General features: G+C 42.4%; 1 protein-coding gene across 3 annotated transcripts; it reads left to right on the top strand.

Annotated features, from left to right (window-relative positions):
* nup210 (nucleoporin 210) lies at positions 1–22,699 on the top strand. Of its 3 annotated transcripts, none has more exons than XM_083520812.1 (41): positions 1–273; positions 514–746; positions 1,752–1,888; positions 1,979–2,110; positions 2,652–2,748; positions 2,851–3,001; positions 3,788–3,920; positions 4,004–4,162; positions 4,659–4,727; positions 5,274–5,380; positions 5,468–5,608; positions 5,705–5,842; positions 6,652–6,807; positions 7,120–7,318; positions 7,503–7,648; positions 7,751–7,969; positions 8,112–8,285; positions 9,091–9,286; positions 9,399–9,505; positions 10,090–10,194; positions 11,066–11,167; positions 11,270–11,398; positions 11,831–11,958; positions 12,046–12,181; positions 12,260–12,322; positions 12,403–12,582; positions 12,669–12,749; positions 13,297–13,428; positions 14,104–14,262; positions 14,382–14,473; positions 14,565–14,739; positions 14,894–15,063; positions 15,921–16,141; positions 16,300–16,436; positions 16,774–16,888; positions 16,995–17,141; positions 17,225–17,475; positions 18,530–18,734; positions 19,181–19,291; positions 20,682–20,756; positions 20,909–22,699. In XM_083520812.1, exons 2-41 carry the CDS (start codon positions 580–582, stop codon positions 21,007–21,009), a joined length of 5,643 nt encoding a protein of 1,880 aa, XP_083376938.1. In that variant the 5' UTR covers positions 1–273; positions 514–579; the 3' UTR covers positions 21,010–22,699. The 3 variants fall into 3 exon arrangements, with proteins under 3 accessions (XP_083376938.1, XP_083376939.1, XP_083376937.1); XM_083520813.1 differs by having other exon boundaries at positions 1–414; positions 19,184–19,291; XM_083520811.1 differs by having other exon boundaries at positions 1–414.
* The last annotated feature ends 529 nt before the right edge of the window (positions 22,700–23,228 follow it).

The raw sequence follows: 23,228 nt of genomic DNA, 5'->3' as shown, positions 1-23,228 counted from the left end.
CGAGTGAGCCGTGTATCAAATCACTTCCTGTTTCGGTATAGGGCGCTCTGAAGGGCGCACGAGCAGGGTCAGTTTCACACACCACGAAGGCTGTAGGCGACGTGTTGGGATGCGGCGGCGGTTTGAATGACAGCCTACATTTCCCAGGATGCACCGCGGCCGCGTCCTGTGGTGGGCAGGCGAACCAATGGCGGGTATTTCCACGCGACTTCTGTGGTGAAGAAGAGCGACGGGCAGCGCGCGCTTGTGTTTTACTTTATTAAGATTAACCAGGTATTAAAACTCGCTCTCGTGGGGAGTTAAGTGTGTGTGTGTGTGTGTGTGTGTGCGTGCGCGCGCGCGCGCGCCCGCCCCCCTGCCGTGTGAATAACGTTGCGAGAGAGCGGCCGTTAGAAGGCTGCGCTCGTGCACGAGGTGTAACTATAAAACTTAATTGTTTAAAATAATTATTTATTGTTTATTTGTATGTATTTTATAACTGTATATATTTGTGTTCCTTTTCCGGGGCTGCAGGTCAGTGAAGCGGATTTTCTGGGTGATTCCTCCTCCTCCGGTTGAATTGAATGAAACGAACACCTGATGGAAGAACTCTACTTCCGGTGTGTGTTCCTGCTGCTGCTCCTGACTTCCGGTTGCACGCTTAAAAGCCAGGCGGCAAAACTCAACATCCCCAAAGTCCTGCTCCCTGTGACCAGGAGCACCAGGATCAACTTCACCCTGGAGGCTACGGAAGGCTGCTACAGATGGTAAACCGGAAGTGACGTGAATAAATCATTCATAATTTAAAACACACACGTGCAGAAGACAAAGATACACCTCTGTATCACCTCAATGTTTTATAATGTTCTTTAAACACCTGCAGTGCATGTAACAGTCAGCTTTTTGCAACATCTCATTTCCTGTTCTTCAACCTCACTCGCATCCACCTCACTTCATCTCGCATCCACCTCACTTCATCTCGCATCCACCTCACTTCATCTCGCATCCACCTCACTTCATCTCGCATCCACCTCACTTCATCTCGCATCCACCTCACTTCATCTCGCATCCACCTCACTTCATCTCGCATCCACCTCACTTCATCTCGCATCCACCTCACTTCATCTCGCATACACCTCACTTCATCTCGCATACACCTCACTTCATCACTTCATCTCGCATACACCTCACTTCATCACTTCATCTCACATACACCTCACTTCATCTCACATACACCTCACTTCATCTCACATCCACCTCACATCCACCTCACTTCATCTCACATCCACCTCACTTCATCTCACATTCACCTCACTTCATCTCACATCCACCTCACTTCATCTCACATCCACCTCACTTCATCTCACATCCACCTCACTTCATCTCACATCCACCTCACATCATTTCACATCCACCTCACATCATTTCACATCCACCTCACTTCATCTCACATACACCTCACTTCATCTCACATCCACCTCACTTCACCTCACTTCATCTCACATCCACCTCACTTCACCTCACTTCATCTCACATCCACCTCACTTCATCTCACATCCACCTCACTTCAACTCACTTCATCTCACAGCCACCTCACATCATCTCACATCCACCTCAGTTGGAGATGTTTCTGTGTTTTGTGAAGTTCTTATTGTCTTATTATAGCTGCTGCAGCTTCATCAGACCGGATTCTACTGCAATATCAGCACAATGATTATCTGTGTGCGTGTGTGTGTGTGTGTGTGTGTGTGTGCGTGTGTGTGTGCGCGCAGGTCGTCGAACAGACCCGAGGTGGCGATTGTCGAGTCTATAGATGTAGAGGAGCATCAATGTTCTCAGAAAGCCGTACTGCAGGCTCGCTCCACTCAGCTCTCTCGGCTCACCAGCATCATTCTAGCAGAGAACGTGGGTGAGGAACACGAGTGTGTGTGTGTGAAGGTATAGTCCAGGTAGATTTGGATCAGAAGTGTAGATCCTGAAACGTTCTGGTGTGTTCCAGTGACGGGGCAGGTGCTGCGCTGCGACGCCATCGTGGACGTCATTAACGAGATTCAGATCGTCTCCACCACACGGGAGCTTCACCTGGAGGACTCGCCCCTGCGGCTGATGATCCACGCGCTGGATTCAGAGGGTGGGGGCACTAACTTTTACACACAGACGCATACACACACACACATCATGGATCATTACAGCACAGAGAAAAATTCTTTGTTTACTAAATTGATAAAAATGTTCTTTTCAGTAAAATGTAGCGTTTTATTTTTGTTTAATTAAAATTTTTCTGTTTATATAAATAATGAACTCGAAGCAGCTGCAATAATATTGTACAATAATCTAATTCTTTAATTAAATAAAAAAATAATATTTATTAAAAAAAAGTATGAAGTATTTTTTTAAATAAAACATAAAGATGTTTTGTTTTTAATAATAATATAAAAAAAAAAAAATAAAATTTTTCATTGTAATTTTTGGCCAATTATTTTTATTTTTATTTTATTAAAATGTTTTAAAATATTAAACTGAAATGTTTTTTTTTTTAATTGGTTGATTAGTAATTAAAAGGTCTTGTGAGTATCGTGATGTGATATTTGGGTCGTATCGTTCAACCCTGTAGTGACGTTTTCGCTCTGATGTTTTTTGTGTGTAACGATTAGAGTTGTGTGTTTGTGCAGAAAACACGTTCAGTACTCTGGCTGGTCTGGTGTTTGACTGGAGCCTCGTAAAGGGCACAGAGACGACCTCGCTCCCCGATTCCTACAGCTCCTTACGGTAACCAACACACACACACACACACACACACACACACACACACAGTGTTTATCATTCATTTAAAATGCATTCATGTGAATGATGCTACTCGTTCCCTCTCAGAGTGCTAAAGTTCTCCGAGTCGAGCTACACACCTCCTACGTACATCTCAGACATGGAGAGAGTGGGGAAGCAGGGAGACATCATCCTGGTATCTGGGATTAAAACTGGCCACGCAAAACTCAAAGCTAAAATCCAAGAGCCTCTGTACACGGTACACCACTTCTCCTGAACCTCAGCACTTCTTCTGGAGAGCTCACACTACATCGTTCCTCTAAATTATTCATTTTCATAAAAAAAAAAAAAAAAAGGTCAAAATAATCGTGTGCAATGAATCTATAGTGAATATTAATGAGTTAATCACTCTTGTGCTTTTAATGACTGTTTTTGAGTCTGTAGTGAGTATTAATGAGTCAATAATGAATATTAATAAGTGTACACTTAATATTAATTCTAAACGCCAACCAGTGAGACAGCAATTAATATGAACAAGTCTATGAATATTAACAAGCCCATAATGAGTGTGTGAAATAGTGTACATTATTGTGTCTATATTGACTGTTATTGAGTCTCTGAGTATTTAAATAATATCAGGGCGTATGTAGTGGAATATTAATTAGCTTACAATAAATATTAATGATTTTGTAATTAACATTGAGTTTTTAATAACTACCAATGAATCAACTATGAATATTAATAAGTGTATAAGTGTATTGTTAATATTTAGTCTAAAAGAGCACGGCAAGTTAACGCTTAATATTATTAGGTCTCATGAATATTAATGTTAATGAGTTTACAACTCCCTATTAAGTCTAGTTAATGTTAATAAGGTCATAATGACCACCTATGAGTCAATTATGAATATTAATGAGCTTGTAATGAATAATAATGAGGCTATAATGTTATATCGCCTCATATTGGATAAAAAATGGGCTGAAATGAAATAGTTGAATTTTGTGATATAAACACCTTCTGATGTGACCCTGATGTTCTTCTACAGCATATCGGAGCTGCCGAGGTGCAACTGCTGATTCTGGAGAACATTCTCCTGAGCCCCGCCTACGGCGTCTACCTACTTGCCGGAACCTCCATCAAGTACAAAGTTCAGAAAATCCGGCAAGGAAAGATCACAGGTCTGTGTGGAATCCTGTAGATGAGATGGAGGGTGTGTTTCATGTTTTCTGATTTTTGATGTTTGGTTTGGTTTGCGTCTCAGAGCTCTCCATGCCGTGTGATCAGTATGAGCTCCAGCTGAAGAACAGCGTGGTGGCTCCTGGAGTAAACGTGAACTCTGCGGTGGCTGAGCTCGATCCCGGCACCTCGACGGTCTTCGCTCTTCAGCACGGACACACAAACATTGTCTTGGATCACAAGAGTATCCTTCACATCTCGCACACATGCTCTTTTTTTATCTGCTCAGATATCAACAGAAACCCTCCAAAACAATAATAATGTGTACGATCTGCTCATTGTCCCAATGAAAATCACATGAATATGAATATATTAATGGGTCTAATAAATATAAACGATCTATAATTAATATGAATGACTATATTAATGAGTTGATTAGACTATTAATGAGTCCATAATGAATATTAATGAGTTTGTAATGCATTTATGAGTTTATGACTCATATTATTGTGTCTCCATATTAAATAATGCATCATTATTTTCTATGTGCGTGTGTTTTCGACATTTTATAGCGATTTAATTATAATAAATTTAAATATTTAGATTTTTAACCATTAAATAGATTTAATCTCATTTAATTTCAGTTGTAGCTGTAGTTTTATTTGTATAGTTTGTGTCAGATTATTTGAGTAAGGCGTTGATGAGACACGCTGATGGTTGGACCTTGACTTAGTGTTGAGCTCTGGGGATGAAGGGAGCATCTCGACTTCCAAACAGCACACTGTACGTGGTGGAACCTGGATACCTGAGTTAGTATCTCACACACACACACACACACACACACACACACACACACACACAAACTGTTCAAATGTCCCATTTGGTAGATAAATGAACTTTAAATTAAAAACATTAGGTTTTAAGATTATGTTCTACATGAAAAGAACGTTTTTCTCAGCACTGATCCTGTGTCTATTAGATCCTAAATCTAATAATCCTTGCTTCGAATTTTAGCATCTGTTTATTTCTAAATGAATTCAATTTATTTATATGTAAATGTTTTTTAAAAATTCCAACAATTTGACTTATTATTCCAGAAGATTTATTTTTTTTAAATAATGTAACATACCAAATTACACAAATATCTTCTGATGGTTCATGCAGTATTCTCAGTTTACTGCTCTGTTATTGGATTAAAATCAGGAGTTTTTTTTTATTATATAAAATCTTAATTTATTAATGTTGATTTAATTTTTAAATAATTGAAGATGTATGTAAAACATTTCATTTATTTAATTACTGTGCCGTTTTTATGTATTTATTTCTCGGTGTAATTTTTGACTTTGCTGTGTCAGTGTTTAAGATAAACCCTGGAGAACGTTGGGTTCTGGAGACTGGAAGAACCTACGAGATCTTCATTGAAGTTTTTGACAAGTCCAGCAACAAGATTTATCTCTCTGATGTTAGTACATTTGATCATTTGGGTTCTAGGGGATTAAAAACATTCCTTACAATGAAATGGATGTTTAACATTTGTGTGTTCTAACAGAACGTCCGGATAGAACCCACCTTTCCTAAAGAGTTCTTCGAGGTTCTGGAGTCGTCCCTGAACGGATCATACCATCGTGTTAAAGCGGTGAAGAATGGACAGACGCTCATTGAGGGGATGCTGAGGGCCGTTGTGGATAAGGTGTGTGTGTGTGTGTGTGTGTGTGTGTGTGTGTGTGTTAAGAAGTTCTCTGAGTATTACCGTGTTTTTACCTGCTCCGTTACTTCCTGTTTTAAGAGAGGAATCGAACACACACTTCCTGTCCCAGTAAGAAACGAACAGGAAGTGGAAATCTACAACCCCATCGTCCTCGATCCCGCCATCCTCACATTCCCATGGCAACCGAAAGAAGGGGCGTATCAGTACACTATTAAGGTACTTTTTTATTCAGAAAAAATTCCAGCTCATTTTAGCCTGGTGCAGGTCTTCAACCTCATCCCTCACGTCCTGTAGCAGCTCTTTGTTCTCACCCATGGTGGTGGAGAGGTTTGAATGGAAGAGGTTGATTCTGTGACTGGTGGGGTTTTTTTTGTTGTTTTTTTCAAAGGGATTTTTATATTCTGAATATTGAATAATTAAATAAATTAGGGGTAAATGTGTTTTTAAATGGGAATTCATACATTTATCATAAAAACAAACACTTTTATTTATATTATATATAAAAAATATAAGTACATATTATAGCACCAATAATATCGATATTTTAAACAAATAAACATATAATTTTATACATAATAATGTCTTATTTTAAAATTGAACATTTGCTAAAAGATATATTATTAAAAAAACATTGTTGTTGCCCAATAAAAATAATTTTTAGTATTAAAACATAGTACTTTATTTTGATATTCATAAAAGCTTATTTATTTAATTGTATCTATATAAAAATAATTTTAAATATTTTGTGTGGATATTTATTTTATATTATATAAAAAAATTAACTTTTTAATATTTAGAAACCTACACACCGCTAATACTTATTAGAAATAAGTTTATAAATCTTTCTTTTTTTAATAAATTTTTTTTAATAATTTATTTTAATACGTTTGAAAGTAGGTATTCGCTACTGGTGTTTTATTTGCACAGTATCTTTTTCTACTTTTAAAATATTAATTTGAGATTTTATTATGGTTGATGTTTAGAATACATTTTTAAATATAAATGATATTTTCACTATGGTCCAGGCGAAGGGAGGAAGCGGAAACTTCAGCTGGTCGTCCTCGAACGCGGCTGTCGCTACGGTTACGGTGAAGGGCGTGATGACGACGGTGCGTGACATCGGCACGAGTACGGTGTTTGCTTACGACCTACGAAGCCCCCTACATTACGGAGAGATGAAGGTGAGAACAAAAAAATCACATCACAGAAACCGAAACTTCATGACGTGCATGACCTCATTAAATCTGCATATATTTTCATAATATAATTACACTAATTATCTGTGGTTTATGTTCAGGATAAAGTGTTTATTTTAAACTATACAAAGAAAAACACCAGAAAGTGCAATAATAATTTATATAAATACTGAAGAAAAAAAGGCTTGGATACATTTTTATTCATGTAGAATTGTTTATTGAGTAACTGTGTGTGTGTGTGTGTGTGTGTGTGTGTGTGTGTGTGTGTGTGCGCGCGCGCGCGCGTGTGTGTGGTAGGTGTACGTGATCGAGCCGGTGAGGATGGAATTTGCTCCGTGTGTGGTGGAGGCTCAGGTGAACCTGGGTCTAGAGCTTCCACTCCGTATCTTTGGCCAGCTGAGCTCCGAGGAGGGCGAGAAGGTCACGCTGAGCGACTGCTCACACTTTGAGTTGCAGGTGCAGATGGAAAATCAAGGCGTGTTCCAGCTCCAGCAGGGTGAGACACACACACACCGGTCTGAACACGTACCAAATAAAACTAAAAACACTCGGTGCTGTTAATGAGGGGGGCACAAACTTTTGCACTTCTCTGCATATTCGCATTAGGATGGATATATGATGACTGTATGATAGTGTAAAGCTTGATGTGTGTGTGTGTGTGTGTGTGTGTGCGTGTGCAGGGCGTTTACCCCCGGGTCAGCAGCACTGCAGTGGTGTGCGTGTGCAGGCCGTATCTCCAGGTTACACAAACCTGCTGGTCAGTTACACACACGGAAATGTTGACCTGAGCGCCAAGATCACCATCGCAGCATACCCACCTCTCAGAGTGAGTCCTGCTACTACACGCACGCACACACACACACACACACACACACACACACACACACACACATTCTCACATTGAAATATCCCCCTCCTTCCACACCAGGCTGTAGATCCCGTCTCCGTTGCTCTCGTCACTCTCGGCTCCTCTAAAGACATGCTGTTTGAAGGCGGCCCGAAGCCCTGGATCCTCGAACCTTCTAAGTTCTTCAGGAACTTGACGGCCGAGGATCCGACCAGTGTGACGCTCACGCTAACAGGCCCTGCATCACGCAACTACTTCACTCACAACATCAGAGCGACGTGCCGTGTCTTCGGGGAACAGGTGAGGAATCTTTTCCTTGTTTCTTGAGGTTAGGGGTTTGTGTGCGCGTGTGTGTGCGCACGTGTGTGTGTGTGTGTGTGTGTGTGTGCGCGCGTGTGTGTGTGCGTGTGCGTGCACTGATGTATTTCCCGCGTGTCTCCAGGTGTTAGCGGTGACTGTAGGGAATCGTCCGACGCTGACTAACCCGTTCCCGGCTGTGGAACCAGCAGTGGTGAAGTTTGTTTGCGCTCCTCCATCACGCCTTGCACTCGTCCCCGTCTACACCAACGCCCAGCTGGACCTGTCCTGTCCCCTACTGCAGCACAACAAACAAGTGGTACACTCGTCCTTCTGTCTCTTCTTTTTACTCCTCCATCACAGGAGCACCGCTGGTTTAACGTCCCTTATCTCTCATCATGTCCTCCCTGTCCTCTCTGTCCTTCCCTCCTTATCCTGTCCACAGCTCTTCTCCCTGTCCCTCTGTCCTACTCTCCTTATCCTGTCCACAGTGTCCTACCCTTCTTATTCCCTTATCCTGTCCACAGTGTCCTACCCTTCTTATGCTCTTCTCCCTGTCCCTCTGTCCTACCCTCCTTATCCTGTCCACAGTGTCCTACCCTTCTTATGCTCTTCTCCCTGTCCCTCTGTCCTACTCTCCTTATCCTGTCCACAGTGTCCTACCCTTCTTATGCTCTTCTCCCTGTCCCTCTGTCCTACCCTCCTTATCCTGTCCACAGTGTCCTACCCTTCTTATGCTCTTCTCCCTGTCCCTCTGTCCTACTCTCCTTATCCTGTCCACAGTGTCGTACCCTTCTTATTCTCTTTTCCCTGTCCCCTCTGTCCTACCCTCCTTATCTTGTCCTACCTGTTTTACCCATCTTTTGTCCCCTCTGTCCTACACTTATCCTGTCCTCTTTGTCCTGTTTTCAGTTTTGTCCCTCCTGTCCTGACCTCTTTGTATAGATTTCTCCATCTTGTGCCTCCTGTCCTGATCTCTCTTGTCATGTCTTTTCTGTCCTGTGTTTTCTTTCTTCTCATATCGCTCTTGTGTCCTCTCCTCCTTCTGTTTTTTGCCTTCTCTTTCAATATTTCTTATTCCATTTTCTTTTTTTTCTTTTTTTAACTTGTTACTCGTCCCTCAGGTTCCCGTGTCTAATTATCGGAACCCAGACTTGGACGTGGTGGTGTTTGACCGACAGGGCAGGAAGTTTGATAACTTCAGCTCTCTGAGTGTAACGTGGGAGACGTCCAGAGCCGCGCTGGCCAGCATCGAGTCCAACAGACCCATGGAGCTGTACGTCACTGTGGAGAGCAACACCAAACAGAAGAAACTCCACGGTACCACGGGTTCTCCTCTTTTTCTTTTCTTCTTTCTTTCTCTCGTTCTTTCTCTGTTTTTGCCACTGTTTTCTGTAGCATGTATGTTAAAGCTCACGTTTTTCACTTGCAGGACGGCAGACGGTGTTTGTTCATCACGAGTCGGGCGTGGCAGCAATCACCGTCAGTGCACTGGGGTACCAGACGTCTCATCTTGAGAAAGCAGCTGTTCTACCTGGGGTAAGTTTCTTCTCTCTCTCTTTTTCTCTTACTCATGCACACGCACACACACACAGACACACTTATGCACGCACGCACGCGTGCACACACACACAAACACACACACACACACACACACACACACACACACACACACTGCACCTTCCATAACAAGGTTTCGTTTCCTGTAAAGATGAGAAGGCGCGTGTGTGTGTGTGTGTGCGTGCGTGCGTGTGCATGTGGGTTGTTTCGTCACTGCAGACACGAGATCAGACCTCATTGTTTGCTATTGGCAACGGTTAAAACAAATAAAAACAAATTGAGGACGTTAGATTTCATGGAGAGTCATGCCACACACACAAACTGGAAAATGCCCATTACTGCAGCTTTATAACACAGTTATAACTCTCTAATGAACCCTTCATACCCACTGTTCTGTCCCCAGCCTGTTTTATTCAGCAGGAGAACTAATCTTTTTTTACTTCCCTATAGTGAACAGGAAGTGGTTTTAGACCGGGCTGAATTAATTCATTTCTCTCTCGCTCTCGCTGTCTCTCTCGCTCTCTCTCTCTCTCTCTCTCTCTCTCTCTCTCTCTCTCTCTCAGTTTGAGTCTCTGACGGTGGTCTCTGCTACATTGGACCTCCTGTTGGTTGAAGATGTGACTGTGACCCCTCAGTCAGTCTCTATTTATAACCACCCTGATGTGAGGGTAAGTTTTCCACACCACTCAACACCACCTTCTGATCTCCCGTCTCAGTTCCCACACATGCCCTCATACTCATCCTACATTCCATGTGTCAGGTGCTCCTGTATGTCTCTCGCTGCCCCTCTGTGCCTCTCACTGTCCCCTCTTGCTGCCCCTGTGCACCCCTCAGTGCCCCTCTGTGCCTCCCGCTGTCCCTCTGTGCCTCTTGCTGCCCCCATGTGTCCTTTGCTGCCTCTCTGTGCCTATTTCTTGGCCCTATGTGCCTCTCGATGCCCCTCTGTGCCTCTCACTGTCTCTTACTGCCCCTGTGCACCTCTCGCCGCCCCATTTGTCTCTCTCTCTGCCCCTCTGTGTCCCTTTATGCCTCTGTGCATCATTCAGCATCCAGTTCTTTTTCAGCTGTCCATGTAATACTTTTTTCTTTTTTATAGTGAATAATTCCTTTATTTCAGTTCTGTAAAATCTCTTACTTTAGTTCTTTATTCTCCTGTTCTTTTTTTTTCTTCTTTTTTTGTTTCTGTAATTAAATACAGATACACAAATCAGAGAGTTTTATTGCCAGGTATCTCTGCACTTATAAGGACTTTGTTTTGGTGACAGAAGCAATAAAAGATATGTGAATAGAAAAGTGGTATTGCACATATTTTATAAATAAATCTGTATTGCACAATGTGGAGAGCATTTACCTGTTCATGAGGTGGATTGCCTTGGAGAAGAAGCTTCTCTTGTGCTTGGCTCTCCTGGTGTTCAGTGCTCTGGAGATGGTTAGGATGTGAGATCCAGAGTGACTTTTAGAGTCATGATTTTGATGAATCTTCTATAAACGTCTGTTGACTGCATTAATAAATGAATGAATGGTTTTGTTGTGCGTCAGGCCGAGCTCGCGCTGAGAGAAGGCTCGGGCTACTTCTTCGTGAACACGAGCGTCCGTGGAATCGCTGACGTGGTGTTTCAGGAGTCTCGGGGAATCGCTGAGGTGGGCTGATCCCAGAACACATGGGCTCTTAAACACAAACAACTCATAGACCTTTAATGAAGTTTCTACAGAGGTTCCTTACATGCTTCTAACATCTTCCAGGTTGTTCCAGCGCACGCGGGTGTCCTCCAGGTGATGGTTCACGACCTCTGCTTGACCTTCCGCGCCCCTGCCACAGCCACGGTCCACGTGTCTGACATCCTGGAGGTTTACGTGCGTGTGGTGGATAAGGTGAGGAGGAGATCTGGTACTGATCTTCACAGGGTGTGGGATCTTCTGAACTCTAGTGTTCCTGGAATGTTTTTAGATGACCCTCATTAGAGGTCAGCTGATAAACTGTGGAAAAACTATTGGTGTGGATTTTTGCAGATAGTTACAGCATCGTGTTACTATCGTTACCATAGTTACTATCGATGACAATTAATCGGTAAAACCTATGAATCGATCGACCTCTAGAGCTCACTTTTCTACTCTAAACCAGGCATGGAGTTCAGGTGAAGATTTTTAACACACACACACACACTCACACACTTAAGATGTTAATTATGAACCAACAACTGTATTATTTGTTGTTGTTAATAATTATTGTTTAATTGACTGGAAATGGTTTGTGATGGTTTACTTTATATTTTGAATACTTTATTGATGTAACTGCATTGTTAGGTGGAGATCGAGAAGTCCGTCAGAGCTTACGTTCGAGTTTTGGATGACACCAAAAAGCCGTTTCTTGCCAAATATTTCTCTAATATGAATCTGAAACTGAAAGCTGCATCATCCCTCGTGTCTCTGCAGTGAGTATAAATAATTTATGTCCAGTTTTATAATAGTGTTTTACATTTTTAGCTATTTATATGGAAATAAAAACTATTTTCTAACAGACCTTTATTGGAGTACTCTGAGAAGGACACGGCTACGTTCCTGGTCAAAGGTCTGATGATCGGACAGACAAGTATCTCCGCTTTCGTGACTGATAAAAACGGGAAAACCATCTCATCTGTACCGCAGCAAATCGAAGTAAAGCCTTTCACAGCTTTATAGATTTTACACCAGTTAATGTACCGCAATGTTGACTGTGTGTGTGTGTGTGTTTAGGTTTTCCCACCTTTCAGGCTGCTCCCAAGAAAAGTCACGCTGATTATCGGGGCAGTGATGCAGGTCAGAGCATCTGGATTTTTTTTCACATATGTTCTGCAAATGTTCACTTTTCTAACAACTGAAAACAAACCGGTTTTCAGATCACATCAGAAGGAGGTCCACAGCCTCAATCCAACATCCAGTTCTTCTTAAGCGACTCGAACATCGCCTCCGTTAACAACATCGGTCTGGTTCGGGGCGTCGCCGTGGGCAACATGACCGTCACCGGAGTCGTACAAGCCGTCGATACGGAAAGCGGCAAACTGGTGGTGATCTCGCAGGTAACACGTCTCGTCAGCATTTACTCACCACTTCCTGCACGTATCTTCACGCTTATTTACACACGTTCACACTCTTGGTGTTTCAGGATCAGGTGGAGGTGGAGGTGGTGCAGCTGAAAGGCATCCGAATCAGCGCACCCATCACCAGGATGAAGACGGGAACCATGGTAACCCCAGTCCTCTACTCACTTCCCTAAAATATTACACCTTTATTATTCTTGTTCATTCAGCACCGATATATAAAGTTTAATTCTCAATAGAAATCGTTTAATTTGCATATGCATGCTCTTAGGGGGCGTGTCCCAATTAACACACCCTAATTATTAATTGTTGATTAACATTTCACCATATTTACCAAATATATTTCAAATAGTGACAAAAACAATTTTCTCCCAAGAAACTTTAAAACAACTAAAGGATTTCACAATCTTTCACCCCTCCTAATATATCCAGGTTCATGAATATGCATGAATATGTAAATCTCGCAGGTCTCCTACTGTAACATGAAAATCAGTTACAGCTGCAGATAAACAGGAAGTCTTTTTTTCATAACTTCAATCATGATTGGTCCAAATTTTTATCATATTTTAGTAATGTCACAAACTGAGCTCATATCATAGCCCCGTCTCTAAATCAGTGAAAATGTACCAGGGTTTTATTTCAGGCTGGTTATTAAACAGGAACGAATGCTGTGATTTACTATATCTGCTGTAGATGCCTGTGTATGTGATGGGTCTGACGAGCAGCGTGACTCCGTTCTCCTTCGGTAACGCTCTTCCAGGACTGAGGTTCCACTGGAGTGTAACTAAGAGAGACATCCTGGACGTCCACACTCGCCATTCTGAGGTGGGTGAAAAAAATCAGCACAAAAAGTGAGTCTCGTTGCCCCTTTATCAGCAAATTAGATAAAAATCTTTAGGTGTTTAACAACGTCCTACCTTAGTGAAGGGCTACACGGCGTCCGCCAGGCGTGGCATCAAAGCAATTTATTATCTTCTCCAAATCTACGTCAATGACCAGTAAGTACTGTGATGTCTGAGAGACTCTCCTGCCTCACTGGGTTTCTTATTTTATATACAAAAAAGCACAATCAAGAGCAGGACTTTATTCAAGCCATTCATAATTTGCATAATCCTGAACTTTTTACTGTCCGATGATGGAAATGAAATTACTGCTTCAAATGGTGATGCGGTTTAGCGCACACTTTTTTTTTCCAGATCTTACATCCAGATTTTAAACATCAGCTCACAGCGGGAATTCTCCTCTTCTGCGTGACACACCATTTCATCAGATCGATCATCTAGTTTTCTCGAATTTTCAAACCAACAACGATAAATACTGCACAAAATAGACGCAACCTATTGCTTAATCCACTGCCAGAGACTCGAAACATCTCTGAATCATGAATCACTTTTCTATCAAATAAGGCACAGATCTAAATCACAGAGGGTCTAAACTCCTGTTTCTCTGTGTTTAGTGAAAAATCCTGACTCTTTCCGACCTTTTTCTCTTCTCCCTCAGGCCTCCGTTAAACTTTCTGCTGAGCACAGCTTTGCCATGAGCGTGTCCGGCCGCAGTAAAGGACGCACTGGACTGAAGGTGGTGGTACGAGCGACCGTTCCAGAAGCTGGGCATCTGTGGGGCAACAAGCTGGAGCTTAGTGATGAAATTCAGATCCAGGTATGGAATACACCTGAGAGGTTCAGTGTTGAGTTTTACAGGTACAAGGAGAAAAGATGTCACACAGTGTTCTCCAGTCTTTATCTCAGAGCTTCAGGTTCTGTTTTTCTTTCTTTCAGGTTTATGAGAAATTGCAGCTGCTGAATCCAGAAGTTCAGACTGAGGAGATATTGATGTCCCCAAACTCTTTATTAAAACTTCAAACCAACCGGTAAGTTCTGGAAGTGCTGAGTCATGTGTACGGAGAACAGAAGAGGTTTTACACAATGGTTTGAGGTATAACACTGTTTCTCCATGTTCAGGGATGGAGCGGGTTCTGTGTTGTATCGGGTTCTAGACTGTCCTGATAAAGCGCCTCTTATCCAAGTGGATGATAACGGCCATCTCACGTCAGGCTCTCTGACGGGCACGGCGTTGTTACAGATCACCGCTCAGGAGAGCTTCGGGGTCAATCAGACCATCATCCTGGCTGTGAAGGTAACCCCTATGTTCTACCTGGTGGTAATGTTGGACTCAGAGGGTGAGGGTAGAGTCAAACTACGACATTAATTCATGTAGGATTTTACATGGGGTTTGATGATGTCAGTGAAAGTGGAGGTGTTTGGGCTCATGTTGATGGTGGTGTGTGCAGGTGGTGACCGTGTCGTACCTGAGGCTGAGTACCAGTTCAGTTTTCTACAACACAGAGACTCTTTCAGCCTTCCCTCTCGGCTCTGTCCTCACCTTCTCCGTCCACTTCCATGACAGCACCGGTGAAGCTCTACACAGCCACAACGCCCAGCTCACCTTCTCCACCAACAGGTACCACCACCATTTACCTCTGACTACCTTTTACCCCCTCTTACCCTCTCATACCCCTTTTACCCCCTCTTACCTCTTACATCTTACCCCCACTTAAATCTTACCCCCTCTTACTACCTCTTACCACCTCATACCCCTTTTACCCCCTCTTACATCTTACCCCCACTTAAATCTTACCCCCTCCTACTACCTCTTACCACCTCATACCCCTTTTACCCCCTCTTACCACTTACCATCTTACTACCGCTTACCCCCTCATACCCCTTTTACCCCCTCTTACCTTTTACATCTTACCCCCACTTAAATCTTACCCCCTCCTACTACCGCTTACCCCCTCATACCCCTTTTACCCCCTCTTACCTCTTACATCTTACCCCCACTTACCTCTAACTACCTCTGTTACTTACTAATCTGTTTGTTGTGCTGCTTATTAAACCCACTCACTCATGTGGAAACGAATACGAGACTCTCAGCCCCGGAGGAGAACCTCATACATCTCACTCATCTCTCACTCTCCTTTTTAAGGATAGATAGATAGATAGATAGATAGAGAGAGAGAGAGAGAGAGAGAGAGAGAGAGAGAGAGAGAGAGAGAGAGAGAGAGAGAGAGAGAGAGAGAGAGAGATGAATACTGGAAGATGTAAGATAGATAGATAGAGATATCCTATCTATCTATCTATCTATCTATCTATCTATCTATCTATCTATCTATCTATCTATCTATCTATCTATCTATCTATCTATCTATCTATCTATCTATCTATCTATCTATCTATCTATCTATCTATCTATCTATCTAAATTGATTGTTCTTGATGATTTTTATTCCTGTGTGTGTGGGTGTGTGTGTGTGTGTAGGGACGACCTGGTGCAGGTGGGTAAAGGTATAAGTAATAACACACTCACAGTGAGGACAGTAAACGTTGGTTTGACGTTGTTGAGCATTTGGGATCCAGAACAAAGCAGCCTGGTGGATTACGTCGCTCTGCCCGTCCATCACGCCATCCACCCAGCCGACGCCCACCACCTTGTTCCCGCTGACGTGGTGTGTTTTTCAGCGCAGCTTGTCAGCCATGATGGTAAGTTTATTATCCCGGATTCTGATTGGACAGACGCAATTCATCACTGACATCACATTGCTACCTCAAGTCCAGTCACCTTCACTCAATACTACTCATCACTATTATTATTATTATTATTAGTAATCATGATATTATTCTGTTTGTGTTTAAATCAGGGCTCTCAGGAACATGGAGCTCTTCCTCCAGTGCCATCCTGGAGATCAATCCCAAAACGGGCGTGGCTGTAGCCAGAGACGTGGGCACAGTGACCATTTATTACGAGATTCCAGGACACCTGCACACCTACAGAGAGGTGATCATCACCACTATCTCAACTATCTCAAACATCCCTTTTTAAAAAAATGATTTACACCCCGAGGGCACTTTATAAAATGTTATAATGCCTCATAATGGTTCTCTCTAGTGTTACATTCATTTTCATTTTAATCTGATATCCCTGAACACACGTTTTACTGTTTTACCACTCTCACACACGTTACACGCATTCGCAGAGTCGCACGTGACAACATTTTCACGTCCGCCATCAATAGTGAAAGCTGAGCACCTCCATGGTCATTATGGAGAATCAGAGAGTTGAGAAATTCTACTTATGGAATGTGTGTGTGTGTGTGTGTGTGTGTGTGTGTTAGGTCATCGTGGACAGCGTTTCAAAGACTGTTGCCACGGTTCCCTCGGGTTCTGTAAGAAACGAAAGAGAGGCCAAAGTGTTGCTGACTACCAGAGAGCGAGGAACCAACCTCATGGGTACGCCAAGCTTTATCTGGACTTGTGTGGTCAACCTTTAAAGAACAGGTTTTTTAATGTGTGTGTGTGTGTGTGTGTGTGTGTGTGTGTGTGTGTGTGTGTACAGGAAGCTGCTCGCTCCCACAGTTGGAAAGCGTCGCCTCTCTGCAGCCAGAGAAGTCAATCAGGTGCCACCTGCAGTTCACCAGCGACGCCGTGGACTTCTCAGCTCACGACGTCTACCACACAAACACCACCTTCGACACGAGCACAGGTGAGTGTGCCCCTGGTGTACCTTTACGGCTGAGTGTGTTACTGATCCCAACCGCTGAGGATGGTGTACTGTGTGTCCTGCAGGTGTGTACAGCTGTGTGTTGACACTCGGGCCAATGACGGAGCAGCAGGTGAAGATTCTGAGCGTGTCCATGAGCGGTGTGAGGGTGGAGGCGGATGTGGAGGGAAGCCGTTTTACAGGAGAACGGGTCAGCGCCGAGCTGCAGGTCAAACCCGGGTTCTACTCCGATCAAACTCACATCACCCTGAGCAGCCAGCGCACCACCGCCGAACTCGGTGTGTACGGAGCCACGGGACTACTGCAGCATCTGCAGGTGCGCCATCACACCCTCCATCACGCCTCCCATCAAGCCTCCCAACACATCACGCCTCCCATCACATCACGCCTCCCATCACATCACGCCTCCCATCACATCACGCCTCCCAACACATCACGCCTCCCAACACATCACGCCTCCCAACACATCACGCCTCCCAACACATCACGCCTCCCAACACATCACGCCTCCCATCACATCACGCCTCCCATCACATCACGCCTCCCATCACATCACGCCTCCCATCACATCACGCCTCCCATCACATCACGCCTCCCATCACATCACGCCTCCCATCACATCACGCCTCCCATCACATCACGCCTCCCATCACATCACGCCTCCCATCACATCACGCCTCCCATCACATCACGCCTCCCGCCTCCCATCACACCCCCATCACGCCTCCCATCACACCCCCATCACATCACGCCTCCCATCACATCACGCCTCCCATCACATCACGCCTCCCATCACATCACGCCTCCCATCACATCACGCCTCCCATCACATCACGCCTCCCATCACATCACGCCTCCCGCCTCCCATCACGCCCCCCCATCACGCCCCCCCTATCACGCCCTCCCATCACACCCTCCCATCACACCTTCCATTTATCCTTCCATCACACCTTTCACACCATCACACAACTTTTGAGTCTGGTTCCTCTCAAAGTTTCTTCATGTCATCTAAGGTAGTCTTTTCATCACCACAGTCTCCATGGCTGCTCATCAAGAGTAAAAACACATTGTTCACCTTCACTCTTAAATTCTGTAAAGCTGCTTTGAGACAACGTCTGTTGTGAAAAAGCGCTATGGAAGTAAACTTGACTTGACCTTCAATAACACTTTCATTCACACCTTGTTTACACCTCCATCATCGCTCTAATAACATCTTCACTTGCTCCTCAATCATAGCTCCATCACCCCTTCCTCAATACTTCATTGGTTTCATGAAAATTTAACCATATTGGTTTTTATTCATCTTAGTCTTGATTTTCATTTTAGATTTTTTTCCTAAGACTGTGTTGTAAATTCCTCCCCACCTGTAGGTAAAGTCGAGCTCTCCCTACATCCTGGTTCAGGAAAAGGAGGTCTCCTTCACCTACCCGAGCTTTATCAGATACACCGTGACCCTGCTGAACCTGAGGGATGTCAGCTCTGCCTCTCTGACTGTGTGGAGTCCAGGCAGCGAGCAACATCTTCTCATCCCCATCACCATTGTACACACCACAGACACCAGCTCCACCACCAGAGGTTCTCACAATCTTTCAGCTCTCATTCCTTCTCCTCAGTAACATTTAAGATGCTGGAATTTACAGTTGAGCTTCACAAAGATCTTTACACAGATTATTTTAAACTAACAATACACAGTAACTACTACAAACTACAACACACATTAAAGTGACTACAACACACATTAAAGTGACTACAATAATGCATCAAAATAACTACATTACACATCAAAATAATTACAATATGCAACAAAGTTACTACAATGCACATCAAAGTAACTGTAATACATATCAGAGTTACTACAAAATATATCAAAGATAAAACAAAACTCAATGGAGCCATGTCACAATACATAAGTGTTGCATTTCACAGTAGTGAGTGGAGTGATTAATGTAGTGTGTGTGTGTGTGTGTGTGTGTGTGTGTGTGTGTGTGTGTGTGTGTGTGTGTGTGTGTGTGTGAGATCAGCAGGTGTAGGAGGAGAGGGAGATGGGATCCTGCAGCAGTTCATGGACTCCTATCAGGTCATGTTCTTCACCCTGTTTGCTCTCCTGGCTGGAACAGCTGTTATAGTTATCGGTAAACTCATCATCTCTCACTCATAAACACTGTTTTATTAATTTTAGTGTGTGTGTTTGTGTGTGTGTTTATATCCGATCCACTTGTATTTTTATTTGGATTTGATTCTGAGTATTGTATCAGTGTCGTCTGTCTACGGTGGCCGAGAAGTGCAAAACACATTAACAAATCGAAAAACAAATCCAAAAATTCAAAAACAAAATAACAAATTCAAAAACAAATTAACAATTATGCAACTCTAATGGCTGGGTTTGGTGTCCTGACCGGGAATCGAACCCGGGCCTCGGCGGTTAGAGCACCAAATCCTAACCACTAGACCACCAAGGAACCCAAGCTGTGATCAACAATAACAGAGACGACTTTCTTGTTAATAATATACTTCTGATGGGAAAATTTTATATACAAAATCGAAATACTTGAAACCAACGTTTTTTGGTTTGTTTTTTTTGCATTTTATAATGAGTTTATTTCTTTCACAACAGACCTAAAAGTGATTAGAAAGAAAAATGCAATGAATCTTTTGTCCTTTATAGAAAAATATGATTTACAAAATAAACCATAGCCCTGTTTATTTTTACCCTTTTTTTTTACTTTAATTTGATGATTATTATTATAAATTGTATTTATGTATGTGTATATATTTGTATTTTTATGCACCTGTTCTGTGTATTGTAATGTAAATTGTACATGTTATTGCCAAGTTGTTTGTATATGGTTAATTGCTTAATAAAAACAAATAAATAAATAAATAAATAAAAGGGGAAAAAAGTTGTACTTCCTGTATATTTTGAATAACAGGTGTCTCGTCCAATGATCTGTAAGTTTACGTTCACAAACTATACCTACCCTTTCCGGTTTGTCTGGTTTGTCGTTGTGTTTTTTGGATTTGTTAATGTGTTTCGTGCACCGATTCAGACAAACCGGAAAAGGTAGGTATAGTTTGTGAACGTAAACTTACAGATCATTGGACAAGACACCTGTCAGTCAAGATATACAGGTGAATGACAGGTGTCTCGTCCAATGATCTGTAAGTTTCCATTTACAAACTATACCTACCTTTTCCGGTTTGTCTGAATCGTTGCACAAAACACATTAACAAATCCAAAAAATACAACAACAAGCCAGAGAAAAGGTAGGTATAGTTCGTAAATGGAAACTTACAGATCATTGGACGAGACACCTGTCACTCACCTGTATATCTTGACTGACAGGTGTCTTGTCCAATGATCTGTAAGTTTCCATTCGCAAACTACCTACCTTTTCCGGTTTGTCTGGCTTGTCGTTGTGTTTTTTGGATTTGTTAATTTGTTTTCGGATTTGTTAATGTGTTTTGCACTTCTCGGCCACCGTATCTGTCTGTAATTTTGCTCTCCTCTTTCCCTCGCTGCAGTGTGTCACGCTATTTTCTCTCCAAGAGACCCAACAGTTCATTCTGCTTTCATCCAGAAAACTCCGCCCCCTCCAGGTACGGCACACACCTCTTCCTGTTCTCGTTCCTGTCTGTAATTCAGTGTGTTTTTCTTTTGACAGGGTGCGATTACGTGTCTCTGTATAACACAAGTACAGCGTGTTTCCGGCTTTGTTGTCGTCTTAACTCTGTCTCGTTTCCCACTGCAGTGTCTCCGGTCGCGAGTCATGTTAACAGCTCGCTTCATTCACCCGATCTGAGGAGCAGTCCGAAGCTGCGTCTGTTCTCTCCGAGCTACAACTCTCGCTGAAACTTCGCCAAAACCTCACGGTGTGTCCCGACGTGCCTTAACGTGAAGAAAACCACACTGTGTGTGTGTGTGTGTGTGTGTGTGTGTGTGTGTGTGTGTTGCTTCCTGATATTTACATTTGCTGATTTGTGTATTGTTTTTGTTTGTTTTTGTTTATTGTAGAACTGGTTATTTATGATCCCCTTGATATTTTTTTGCATTTTTATAACTCTGGGCATTTTTTATTTAGTCAATATGATGACTCTGTGAATACGTGACAACTCAGGACCTCACACCCGACACGCTTTTCACGTGATGTAGCGTGTTCTTGTTGTTATAGTATAGTAAATATACTAAGTCCTCACTGAATCCGTCTTCGTTACGCAGCACTCTGAAATAGCCAGTTTTTGTGTATTTGTAAAGTGAAAACGTTTTTCTACTGTTCGTGACGAAGCTTTTACGTGTCTCGTCCCAGCCAACCGGCAGCTTCTCCATTACTCATGTGAAACAACCACGCTTTCTTCGGTTACTGCTCATATCCGGGGTACAGAAGGTCCGAGACCACCACCTGTTTATAATAATAATGTTGAGTGGTGATGTTCGGGGGATTTGTGAGTTTTCTGATGGGAGTTCAGCAGTAACACTGTGACACCTGTGCTGCAAGATGATTGGCTGATCCCGCTCATGATTATAACACGATCCCTAAATGAACCACAGTAATGCAGTATTCCAAATTGCCCCGCCCCTTATAATGACCCCGCCCTCAACCTTCTCACATGGCTCCAGTATTTCAGGTCGTGGCTGATCGGGTAAATGAATCTCCGCCGGTCTGTAGTTGTGAACTGCTGTTATAATTGTTTATAAACGTGTGTTTTCCGTAATGATTCGTCAGCAGATTGCACGTATTATGATGTAAATTGGGTGGAAAGTTTTCGCTCGACCCGATCAGCTTTAGTAGAGAAAAAGAAGAGTATACGATGTATTTAAGTGTACAGATTTAAGAAACCCTGATGATTTATTTACTCAATTTATTATAATTACAAGATTTTCTACTTGAAGCAACACATCCAGTGGAGTCTCTCCAAAATCTATACAAACTTTTTTTCTCCTGAAATGGAGAATTTGTGGTTTAGTTGATATTTTTAAGAAAATAAAGTTTGTGGACTCGGACTTCCTCACGTATCCAAACGTGTTCTGTACACGTGACTTGTGTGAATGATTCGGACTGAAATTGTGATTTTTTTATTTTTTTTTTTTAAACCTGTATTCCTCAAGGGGCATAGCCTTAGGGGGCAGGGTTCAGGGGGCAGGGTTTGGATCTTCAGGGTCAGGTCTCAGAGCTTGTGAATCAGGGCTCTTGGGTCAGTGGTCAGGGTTTGAAGCTCACACGTCAGGCCTCGGTACCATATTTTGTGTTTTTTTTTTTTTTTAGCCTCTAAGACTGCAGCAGAGTGTTAAATCAAATCCATATTTAGGCTTTAAAAATCCTCCTGTGAATCTCATGTGAAACTTTGACAATGTGAGTTTTATGTTTTGAGGAGTTCAGCCTCACCTTCATCCTCGTCCTCCTCATTTTTGGCGTTTGTATTTCAAATCAATGTCATGATTATATGAAATAATCAATATGAAATATGAAATAATTATTTGACTGCCTTCCTGTAACATTTCTACATCTGTTTGCTGTTTTGCTGAATAAATACTTTTTTTTAAATTTTCTTTGTTTTTTTTTTCTTTAACTGAGTGTGTGTGTGTGTGTGTGTGTGTGTGTGTGTGTGTGTGTGTGCGTGAGTGTGTTTCGTTACATTTTGATTGTATGACGGTTTATGTTTGTGTTCCACCAGGGGGCGCTCTAGCAGCACAACAGCCGCTTATATTAATTGATATGAGAAATTTAATTGAGATTAAAAACAGCTGACTGAGCTGAGATTAAATCATTGTAAATGTTGTAATTAAAATATGTAATAATGAAAATGCAGATGATTTACGGCTCGTTAACACAAAACTCGTTACAAACAGAATGTTTTACTTCATGTTAACACTTTCTTTTTCTTTTAAAAATTTAAAATACAAATATAAAAAATTCAAATATATATATATAAAAATTCAATTCCCCCAATTCCAGAAAATATGGAACTCTGTGCAACATGTAAAAAAATGCAATGATTTGCAATATTTTCACAATAAAAAAAAAAATCTTAACCATTTTAAGGAAAAGGATTATTCTGAATTTGAGGGCAGCA

This window comes from Silurus aristotelis (genome assembly GCF_946808225.1).
Source record: "Silurus aristotelis genome assembly, chromosome: 19".
Lineage (NCBI taxonomy): Eukaryota > Metazoa > Chordata > Actinopteri > Siluriformes > Siluridae > Silurus > Silurus aristotelis.
The sequence above is the reverse complement of the archived record's forward strand: the minus strand, read 5'-3'. Positions and strand labels throughout refer to the sequence as shown.